We start from the raw sequence: 12,053 nt of genomic DNA, 5'->3' as shown, positions 1-12,053 counted from the left end.
CCCAGAGAGGTGGTGGATGCCCCATCCCTGGCAACATTCCAGGTCAGGTTGGACGGGGCTCTGAGCAGCCTGATCTGGTTGAAGATGTCCCTGCCCACGGCAGGGGGGCTGGACTAGATGACCTTTAGAGGTCCCCTCTAACCCAAATTATTCTCTGATTCTGACTCTGATTTTGAAGTAGTGGAGTATGTTTTTATTTACCCTACATTCTGATTTTCTTTAAAACTGACTGCTGGCAATTAACTTGCTTTTCATGATATCAGTACAACTGAAAGAATTAAATGTACTTTTTATGCACAAAATAAAAATCTGCCTTAAGCTCTGACATCAAGGGTCCCCCAAACAGATTTTTATGAGCTGTGAAAGCTGTGTCTTGGTTAGCTGAAATCAAATGGAGTAAACTTGACAAAATATGTGGTGTGGGAGCAATTCTTAAGCCATGAAAAATTGATTTAGTATTTTTTTAGTCTCATTTAATTGCTATCAGAGATGACCACTCTCATGAGTTATTTGGCCAAACTGCCTGCTCTTTCTCTTATTCCGTCAATCTGAAAGCTATAAAATTAATTCTGGTCACTCACATGTGAAATTCAGCATTGGAAAGCAGTCAGCTTTGAGGCTGCATACTCTCTAAATCCGAGAAATGGTCTTTACGTAGGATGCAAAGCGCATAGCCCTGAACTTTTGATCCGCACAGTTAATAAGATTATATTTTTTGATGTGGTTTCATGTGCGCAGGTAACTTCTCCCATTTTGCATATAATTTAAAATATTTGCTCTGCTCTTCAAAATATATTCAGTTGTTGTAAATGAGGAAATAATGCCTAGGAAAGAAAGTGAAGAAATCTAAATCAGTAGACAGGAACTTTATTTTAATCTGTTGAAACAGTAGGGTGACACAGTTAAACATATGCTTGAGGATTTTGAAGCAGTGGAAACAAAAAAAAATCAAAATGGGAACTTTTCTCTTAAAACGAATCAGTATTTAAAACAGTCTGGGCTTTAGGAGCTGATATAATTCTCTGTGATCTTGTTTGTTATTTATTGATGATATTGTTTCATGCCTGTAAAATATGGGGACAGATTGCCCATTGCTGTGAGTTCTCATAGTTCTCCTGAAGTGAATGGAACCAGCTTAGGATCTGCCAAATGTTTGCTTTCTGTTAGCTGTAAAGTCTCTCCATACTTTTAGCATAACACTGAGCAAGATGTTTCTGTTCCCTCCTATTTAAGTGTATTGCCAGCATTTTTTTCTTCATTCAAACCTGCACATGTGTTACAGGATTAAAGTGTACCTCTAGGTGAGGTTAATGATCCTTAATTACATAGTGGTTCCCTTTATTTTCTTTGAGATTAGCCCCTCTTTCCACATGCAAATAAAAGTAATTTCTGCACTTCCAACACTGTCTTAATCTGTCTCTTTAAATGACTATTTTTCTTTCTTTCTTTATCTTCTTACCCCCTTTGGTGTCTACCAGTTTCCACCATTTATTCCCCTCATGCATTAATCTGTTTGTTTAAGCATCACATTGATGGATCAGCTTTTTTTTTTTCAATTGTTCTCCATAACGTTTCTCTAGGTGGCCCTTTTTTCCTTCTCCTGAGAGGATGTCTGCATTCTGACCATTTATTACTTTATTGGTAATGTCAACAGGACAGAAGAAACTTTCTTTTTCTCTGATGGATTTGCAAGTCTAGACAGTGTACAAACAGACTGAAGGATGTAGGCTATAGAAAGCATGACTGACGGGAGAAGTCCAGCCAGTAGCTGTCCATACCATGACTTTTGTTGGCTTTTAAAAATGTTTCTTGGGGAAATACTTTGTCCTGTCTTTCCTTATTCCCAAGTTTACACTCCTTAACATGCATCTTCAACTTAGTGTATTGAAAACATATTTAGTGAAAGAATGAGAAGGGCCCTGTGAGCATAACCCTTCTTTTTCCTCCCCCTTTCTTTTCTCCTAGATCTCATATTCAGCCTAACTCTCAGAACAGAGGTGTTACAGCTTGGTAGTCTCTTGCCTCCCGCATGTCCAAGGCATATAAATCCTTTCAGCTCTATTGCCTCTGTGATATTGCCGACATAGAACACTCTTGATCAATCCACTGTGAAAACTCCTGCTGCTGCCTTCATTTCCTCCTGTTTGGACTGCTGTAATTCACTGCTCTTGAGCACTTAACTGCTGTAATACTCCATAGGATTGGTACTAGCGCAGTATGCTATCATAACTCGACGTGTTTTGGACCATGACTACAGTAAGCTTTAATTTCTAAAATCTGTGGTAACTTGTTCCCTTCATCTGTATCTGAAAACTTGAATTTGTTAGCATGTTTTCACTGTGTTCCTCCTTCTAAATCAGCTTGCATCAATAATAGTTAATTGCTCCCCTGACCTCAGATATAGTGCCATTCAACCTCAGCTCTGTCTGCTACAGTAAATTTTTCATTCACTTTTAATTCCAGACTCTTCTCTCTTCAGATCAAAGGTTCCATGGTGAGTGATTAAATAAGACTATTAAGTGGGTGGAAATTGAATGGATGTGAAGGACTTGAACAGGGAGAAAGATCATATTTTTATAAATGCAAAAATTGATGCCACTTAGTTCTGCTGCCTGAGAGATGATTGAAATAACTGAAGTTGATCACAATTAGACCTTCAAATATGTATTGCTTTGAACTGAAGCATTTTTGTTTAAATTCATCATTCATTATTCCTTTGCATGTAGTGTTCAAAGTCTGAGGACTGCATAATTTACAAGAAAGAAAACAAGTTGCTGAACATAATGGGCTAAACTTCTAACAATACGCTTGAATTTCACACCCATACTTAATCACCCACGCTCAATTGCAGACATAAATGTTAGCATTTACACATGTAACTGCGTGCAGGCACAGGGAGACAGAACCTTTCAGTATTGTCACCTACATTAGATTTCAGGAACAAGAAATAAATTGAAATACTTTTCTTGTAAGGGCCAAGTGAATTACTGTTCCATAGCATCAGGGTGGCAGAGTACCGAGAGCACACTAGGCTTATGTTTTATTATTTTTTTTATGATAGAAATAACAAAGTGTAAGGCTGGTGAAATATGTGTGTTGTAGACTTGATTTATATACAGCTGTAAAGCATTTTTAGGGCCGGATCTTTGTTCTGCTGAAGTTGAATGTGAATTTTGCCTTTAACTTACCCAGAACGAGTGGTTGGACTGGGGTCAGGAGTGGTCGTGCGTTGCACCCTGTGCTGCAGCCGAGGGCTGCAAACTGCAAGAGCATGAAAGAAGCGTGAAGGGCTCTGCCACCACAGGGTTCCTGTGGAGGAGCTTTCTATTTGCAGCACCAGAAACTGGTATAATGGCTTTCAGTGCTCTGAGAAACCATTTGGAAAAAAAGGGATGCATTGGAGTATGTGGTGCAATCTCTGCCAGCGATAATTCTTCTGAAATACAGCAAATCTCAAGCATCCCATGCAGAAGTGGAGACATCCACAGCGTGCTTAAAAACAAATGAACGAACAAACAAAAATACCCAACAAAGAAAAAAAACAGCTAATTGAAATAATGTGTATCTTTTGGGCTGTCTGTCACTTTAAAATTCTGATGGAAGTAACTGGTTTAGAGTAAGCTTTAGCTCTGTAATTTGCCTCGGCACTTTTTACATGGTTTCCCTTTCCCCACTTCGATGCTTTTCAGCCTTCCCAAGCCATGTTTTCATTCATTTGGTTTTAATTCATTCCCAGTTCAGCATCTTAATGCCAAAACAATTCCTCTGTGGGCAAAGAAGTGAGCATGTGATGAAGGCACTGACTGGTCTTTAAGGCCATGTTTGTACTAGTAGGAGAAGCAGCCAAGGGCTGTTCTGGGGCCCTAAGGCCAAAGGACCTGGTGCAGCTTGTGTCCAAGCAGCTAAATTCATTTACATCCTCAAAACAGGATGACCTCATCCAAACTTATTGCTAGGAATAGCCTCTGGCCTGTCCTGCTTGGTCTTTTGTGAAACCGTGCCTAAAACCATGCCAGGCCTTTATCTGTACAGGCAGTCATGTGCAGACCCCCGCCTTTGCCCTGTCTGTGGTTGATGGCTGCGGCTCTCACCTTACCAGCCTGGGTCAGGTGCAGGCAACGGCTGGTACAGGTCTCCTCTGTGAACTCCCGCCAGTTTTAAGTCTCAGGCTTTGCGATAATAAGGTTTCCGAAGCTCCATTAAGGTCTTCAGGCACTGTACTTGCACAGGTAGGCTGATGGAAGAAAGGCAGGATTGATCTTCTTCGAAGAATAAGTAGAAAATGAAACCAGCTGAGGAAGAGAAATCCTTTAAGTATCTCCAATAATGACAAATTAGAGAACTAAAAATACTGGCTCTTTTAATGTATACTTATTTTTGTAAATTACTTTCTTCTGAGATCTTTGTAAATTTAAGTGAAAACTCCGACAATGGAACATGCTAGAGAACAGCCAAACTCAGCACAAAATCTTTGGTTATCAGAAAGCTGTAAAATTGAAGGTGCAATGCAGAAAACTGTTCTGTTTATCAAATACTTACTTAACCAATCCACCCCTTGTCCAAAGACCAAGAGTTTCACACTCGAGCATCCTGTTGAGTTGACTTCTGGTGGCTGGTGAAGCAGCAAGCTGTGTCACGGTGCTAATGCAGCCAGGCAGCATTTATTCCTTGGCCCCGCTGGGGATGGAGGGCGTGGTGGGAGGTCTCTGGTGCAGCCCCAGCTGCTCAGGCTGTGTCCAGTTGGGTCTCAAAACTTGAGGATGGAGCCCCCAGCCCCTCTGGGCAGGGAGCCTCTTCTAGTGCTGAATCATCTTCATAGCAAAAATATTGCCTTAGGTCCAGCCAGTACCTCTCTAGCTTCAGCTTGTGATCACTGTTTCCCCATCTCCTGCCCTGCACCTGAGAACAGAGCCTGGCACTGTCCCTCCAGTAACCTTCTCTTGGGCACTGGTGGGCTCCTATTAAATCATAGAATCATTAAGGTTGGAAGAGACCTCTAAGATCATCGAGTCCAACCGTCAACCCAACAACACCATGCCCACTAAACCATGTCCCTAAGCGCCTCATCTACCCGTCTTTTAAATACTTCCAGGGATGGTGACTGGAACCACTTCCCTGGGCAGCCTGTTCCAATGTTTAACCACTCTTTCAGTAAAGAAATTTTTCCTTACATCCAATCTAAACCTCCCCTGGCGCAACTTGAGGCCATTTCCTCTCATCCTATCGCCAGTTAATTGGGAGAAGAGACCGACACCCACCTGGCTACAGCCTCCTTTCAGGTAGTTGTAGAGAGCGATGAGGTCTCCCCTCAGCCTCCTTTTCTCCAGGCTAAACAACCCCAAAATCCCCCCCAAACCTTCTCTTGTCCAGGTTAAACAAGCCAGTTCCCTCAGCCTTTCCTCACTCAGGGCATGTGTATGTGGTATTGGCAAAGCCTATTGCCCTTGTAAACATTTATTAAAATATTTTAATGGGTATGTTAATTTCTGTCTCCCCCCATGTATGTAAAAAGAAAAATTTTGGTGTTAGAAAAAATCTTTTAGGTATGTTCTGTATTAAAATTTAAAGTCACCTGATGGTTTTAAATTATTGGAGTTTTGTGCTTTCTAGACTAGTCAGTGCCTTAATCACACGTTCAGGTAAAGAGTATTGACTCCCTATGGTTTGTGTAATGCTTTGCGAGTCCTTTAAAACCCAGCTGAGGGAAGGTGATGCAACATGTTGAAAGTCACCCCAGATTTTCACAGGATTCTGAAAGCATCTTGTGTACATCCAGCATACTAGTCTAGTCTGATCCATTGGTAACACAAGAAGACTGAGTATAGATGGAAAGAAGGGGAGGAGCCCATGTGTTTCGGTTTGGAAATAGCCATTTTGTGCCCGGGATCAGCCCTCTCCCCCTGCCCAATGGCTACCATTGCCCTGCTACAGCCCCTAACCATCACCCATTTAGATTTTCTCCTGCCACCTGTTTTCCTTGTCAGCTGTTTTCCTTGTCAGCAGGACTTAGTGTGTGTGTGTATATATATATATATATATATATATATATATATATATATATATATATATATATATATCTTTTCCCATTTGATGCCACGTGGTTGCAGAGGAATCTCCCTCTGAAGGAAGTCTTTCTTCAAAGTAGTTATTTACAACATTTGTTTGGGATTTACAGCAGAATTCATGCTGCTTTTTAGATGTACTTAATGTAGCTGAAAAGAAAAAAGTTAGGCTTGCTTGTCATTCAGCAGTTACAGCTACATGCAAGACTACACTGACAAGGTAATTAAGTCTCTTACAGGGTCTTACTGAGGTCTGTGCACCTCTTTCTTTGTGCTGTGCGTACACGTGATGGTCATGTTTAGTTGTGTTGATAGAGCTCTGGCTCCTTGGAGGGAGGACTGGAGATTAAAACCCCCTCCAGTCCTTAGCTTGTATGGATTACTGTGCCACCAAGCCCTCTTTCAAATGAAATACTAAATTAAGCTCTGGGGAGTCTTTAGAAAATACATTAGGTAAGAATGTCCTGCAGCACTTTTCTCATCTGCATGTGACGTGGTTTTCGTAAGACCTACCTCCACTGGTAAAAATAACATGAAGGGAAAGTAGCTTAAGGTATGGCCTACTAACATGGCTTAATGTGTATGGCTTTTCCAGTCACAGGAAGCCACTTGATTGACATAATTATTGACAGATAAACAAGTAATTTTACAGACAGGTCTAATCGATCTTACATGCTTGTTGCAATAATTACACTGTCAGTAGCTGAGTCATTATTTTACAGACTGCAGACAGACAGCTTAGGTAGCAGAGTGTGTCTGTATTTATTGTGTGTATGCACTTTTGCTTTTACAACACAAACAGGTAACTTTAAAACAAAGTATCTGTGATTTTTGAATGAGTGAGTAGTAATTTTGCTGGCTTCATTTTTTCTCTCTGTTGTTTCCCTGCAGGTCAAGGCAACAGATGCAGATGCCGACCAGTTTGGTGAAATTGAATATTTTCTTTACGATGGATTTCATTATTATGAAAAATCCAAAGCCTTCCAGATTGACCCACGTACTGGTCAGATCTGTGTGTCACAAGACATCGACAGAGAAGGAGATCCAACCACTTATGATCTCTTAGTAAAAGCTACAGATGGGGTAAGTTTTTTGCCTTTCCATACTGCTAGATTTGTGAATGCATTTGCAGATTTGGGTGTACTGTGTACTTTTAAATGACAACATAATGAATATGTAAAAACTGCATTAATTCAAATACAATTTCTTACACCTACAGAGGGCAGAAAGTGATACTTCATGAACCATAATTTTTGACCCAAATTGATAAAATTTGCTGTGAAATCCCCAATTACTCCTGAACAAGTTGTTGAAAACCATTTTTAGGATGTGTTAGTCCCTGCTGATTTTTCCTCCTCCTCTTAGAACTGGTGGACTCCAGGTTACCTCTGTTCCCTGCTTTCAGGATGACTGCAGCAGTAATAAACCAGTAACTTGTGCTAGAGCTGCATGGCTGCTGCGGGTGCCAGTGATTTTCCTGGATAAATTCCTTGTTCTTTCTAGCTAGCTGATGCCGCTGCTGCTGCAGCTGGGTATAGCCTCCCTGCAGCAGCACGTCTGAAAGTTTTCCCACTTCATAAGACCTGGTGCTTGGAAGTGGGTGTTTGTGGTACAGCACAGGCAGGGTAGTTGTATGTGCCTGAAATAGTCCATTTCAGATCTCTGTTTGGCAAGGAAGGGGAGGAGATGTTAGTTGTGGTGGGAACACATTGAGATGTCTGGGTGTGGACACTTGGTCTACCTGGTGCCAAGGTAGACCAAGGAAGTTTTGGTAGTGCGACTCCTGAAAAAGACTGGAAGAAAATAATTCCTGGGTTCATTTTGTTATGAAAGTATCCAAAGGTGTTTTGCAATGAGAGGCCCAGAAGAAGACCAGCTGGTACTTTTCTTAACTTTCTTCAGCTTTAGCAATGAACTGTGAAGAGGCTGAAGGAAAAGGTTACTGGTTGGCTTCAAATGTTAAAATTAACGTAAGGACACTTTTAAAAATGTTATTCAGGTCACATTTTGCAGCACAATTTGAGCTGAAAAACATTGAAATTAAATTATTTCAGGCTATGCAGTCTTTATTTCATACTTTGAATATTAACCTTGCATTTAAGATATTGTCCTAGGGATATCTAATATAAATTTAAAAGAATACAGTTGTGCTAGAAATACTGTATTTTTCATTAAAATGTCTGTGCTTTTTGTTACAGTACGCTGAAGAAACTTGGTGAACTATGATTTCCATACTCATGAGTAGATGAACTTAAATAGCTGCAGTTGATGCTTGGTATTAATTGCTTTATTTTGAGAATGTAGTAGTTGAGGGTAATTTGTATGCTGTTGAATTTGGATATATGTGTAATAGTTAAGCAATTCATCTGCTTTTTTCTTCAGCTATCACTATTCAGTGTTTATTTCAGAGGCTACAGAAGCATTCTCTTGTATTAATAGTGCTTTAGCAGTGTGCCTTTTCTTCCCCATAGATTTCTTTTGAGGAGAAACAACTATATACGAATTTGTTTGTATGTTTGTTTCCTGACTCTATCTTATTTGAACGTCTAATAATTTAAGAATGTTAGTCTTTTAGTTAGGATAGTATCTGTAATCTTTCCAGCAGAAGTAAATCTATGTGCCCATTTTGGAATTTCTCTGATTTGTGATTTCTGTCTTCAAAATTCCTTTCTAGGCAAAATTTTGTAGCATACACCTGAGTACAGATTTCCAAGCCTTGAAGAATAAAGCAGTCAGTATTGCAACGTATAACAGCAGAAAATTAGGTATTCTGCTATAGTTCATCATTTCATTTTTTTTTTTTCTCTCATATTCATGGTTTGAGGCTGTATAAATGTAAAGAACACATACACGTATCTGGAATATCAAGATTAGTCTTATTAATAAAGGCTAACTGAGAGCTGGACAATAGCAGTGAAATTCTGACTAGTTTCTCAGATATCCAGTCTGGTCCAGAAGATTATTTTAAAAATGTGAAAGAAAATAGGTTTACTTGAAAAAAGCTTGATGCATTTTTTGGTTAAATTATTGCTCTAGTGATAAATTTTATGTCAACAGTTAAAGGAAAACAGCCAATGCATTGAAACTATAGATTATTTCATTTTTAAATCGGTCTGTCATTTATCTTCATTTAGGGACCTTGTGTTTTCAGAAGTTCAGTAATGGGGAGGGGGGTTCCATTTTTGGTTGCCTTGTCTGTGACAGGCAGGACTTAATCTTCTTACTGGAACTCAGCACTTTGTAGATCCCATTGATTTCTCTTCTAAAAATTAGCTCATCTGACACCTAAATACTAAAGCACCTAAACTCAGTATTAGCTCTTCAAAATTTTCAGTGTACTTGAACTTATGTTGAGCCACTCTCCACCTTTACAGCAAAATTGTAGTAGGATATTTTATCTCCTGGCATTCTGCTGCTGATTTTGATGGATTAAAGATGTTAGGTGTGGGGTTCAAAGTGGAGGCTGTGATCAGGGGAGAAATGTGTGCAGAAAAGACAGAAGAAGAGTGAAGGGTCACTGTTGACAAAGGGGAGGGAGAGAGATGAAAAGGAAAGAAAATAACAAAGTTAATTAGAAGTGAGGAAGAAAAGAAAGCATTTTCCAGGTGGTGCTCAGTTTATCTTACAGCAAAACTCTTGTTTCCTCCACCTGTTCGTGCCTGCTCCATTACATGGTTTTGGAGCTTGTTGGTCATGTCTTTTATGCACTGTGTAGAAAGCGTAATGGGAGAACTGAAATTGCACGTGAGAGGCAAGTGGAAAACAGATTTTGTTAAACTGGTGTTAAATAAACATCCTGTGGGAGCTTGTGGGAGCACTCTCACTGATTAAGTGAGGACAAGACTGATCATAATGTTAGTATTAGCCTTTTCAGCTGGCGGCACCGATTTTGGTCCCAAAGTCACTTACTTCACATACAGATTTGGTGCTACTCCTTGAAATGCTTTTATATGAAAAGAAATCATGTAGCTAGGTTTATAGAAAGGTGTTTGCACTGAATCCCACAGCATCTGCGTCTAGCCCCTCTCCTTGGGTCTCTCTCTGGACTGTGGCAGACTGAGAGATGCTCCAATAGTGAGGGTGACCCTCCTGTGATTCACATGCCAGCTCTGCCGGGGACACCCCCAGTTCAAACTGCACCCTTAGTCACAACAGCTGTATTTCTGCACTTGTGACAGATCGGAGACAGTTTCAGTAGGCATTTGGGGCATCTTTGAATTTACAGTCGGCTGAAAATTTCTTAGAGTGATGTTAAAATTGTAGATTTTTTTTTTTCTCTCTGGGAAATAAAAGAAGAATATCAGATGAAGGTATGTTGCTTGGGGAACCTTCACAAACACTTGAGAGAGATTTAGGTGAGGCATACTGTGAAATCAAGTCTTGTAAAGAGGAAAATATGGAAAAACAGGAATTCTAATAAGTGTCTGCATGTTCTCAAAAGCAGCATAGGGACAAAATTACTACTTTTTTGTTCTTGAATATGTGCAAATTTGGTCTGATACATTTTAATTCTTCTGCTTGGCTTTTTTTTGTTTGTTTTCACAATGTGACTGAAATGGACACTCCTTTGTGTGTTTTTCCCTATTCGCTTGGGGGTCTCCAAACTACTACATATGTAAATTTATGCTTCCTTTATGCTTGTTTTTTGTACTTTCGCCTTAGAGTCTTAATGTGAATTCATTTTCATACAGGAAACGTTTTTTTTTTAACAGCACCCATTTTTGCTGCTGTACAGTGGCAAATTTTATTGCTATGTATCATGCATAATTCAATCTTTTTGTTCATTCATTTGCATTTTTTATGATGCCAATCACCTCTCTTTCAACCAAATAAACAGTAATGCCTGCAGCTGTTAAAGAAAACCTGTCATAATCCAGAGAAATTTAATTGGAATAATGCTAATTTAAATTCTGTCTAGTGGCATCTGTACTATCTGCTTACAGACAACAGTTGTCTGGCCTTCAAAGCCAAAATCTGAGCTGCACGGTCTTGGGGCTGGTGCACAATGAGGGGCATTCAGGAGTGTCCAACCTTGACTCTGGGAGGAGCTGGCCCCACAGCTTCAAAAGCTGGGGAAGACCAGATGACCTACGCTTGTGAGAGCTGCTACCAGGCATAGACTAATTCCAGCAACAAACATCTCTGTAGGTAACACAGTGCACGTACCAGCATACCATCTCTCTTCATCAGTGCGGCAAGAAGTTTTGAAAACTGCAGAGCACAGGCGGGGTGTTCTACCACTCCTTGTCCCCCACCACCGTAAGGAGTACCACACAACATCTGTATAGTCCAGAGGCTTAGGTTTGTGGGGTTTTTTTTGTCTTTTCCCTTTGCAGAGTGGACTGCCTTGGTTTTGTTTTCTCCAAGTGAGGTTCTCGAGTGCTGTGATAGGACTGCCCTTAATGGTGATTTGAAGGCTGCCATTGCGTGGTGGTGGGAAGCTTTTTGGTGGGTTTGTTTGAAAATATGTGCCCTGGTGCCTTTTTGTCATTTTGCCTGTTTTTCCCCAGTCTGGCTCTGTTAAGCTCTGGTTTCGGCATATCCCAGGATTCACTGGCATGTAGTGCTTCAGGTACCTTCTAAATGTGTCCATGCTCCACAGCTGCTTTTTTCTTTGGGCACATTGTGAGTGAGAAGGGAAGGATGGAGCTTTTTGTTTGAGTTTCCTTTTTATTCTGGACTACAGTCACAGCTTTTAGATGTTGTCAGGGTTGAAGACACTTCAGGGCACGTGTCTTTCATCCTAACTTGTTGGCCCAAGGAAGCCATGCCCACTGTAGTGGTAGAATAGAATAGACTGTTTCAGTTGGAAGGGACCTGAAATGATCATCTAGTCCAACTGCCTGACCAATTCGGGGCTGACCAAGTTAAAGCATGTTGTTAAGGGCATTGTCCAAATGCCTCTTAAACACGGACAGTCTTGGGGTATTGACCATCTCTCTAGGAAGCCTGTTCCAGTGTTTGACCACCCTCTCGGTAAAGAAATGCTTC

General features: G+C 40.4%; 1 protein-coding gene across 1 annotated transcript in view; it reads left to right on the top strand.

Moving 5' to 3' along the window:
• The first annotated feature begins 6,261 nt into the window (after window positions 1–6,261).
• Window positions 6,262–12,053, top strand: part of DCHS2 (dachsous cadherin-related 2) — a 76,649-nt gene continuing 70,857 nt past the window's right edge. The window contains 2 exon segments of the mRNA XM_009329842.1: window positions 6,262–6,282; window positions 6,954–7,145. Coding sequence (XP_009328117.1) covers window positions 6,262–6,282; window positions 6,954–7,145 — 213 coding nt within the window.

Source organism: Pygoscelis adeliae, unplaced genomic scaffold (genome assembly GCF_000699105.1).
Source record: "Pygoscelis adeliae isolate BGI_AS28 unplaced genomic scaffold, ASM69910v1 Scaffold67, whole genome shotgun sequence".
Classification (NCBI taxonomy): Eukaryota; Metazoa; Chordata; class Aves; order Sphenisciformes; family Spheniscidae; genus Pygoscelis; species Pygoscelis adeliae.
The sequence above is the reverse complement of the archived record's forward strand: the minus strand, read 5'-3'. Positions and strand labels throughout refer to the sequence as shown.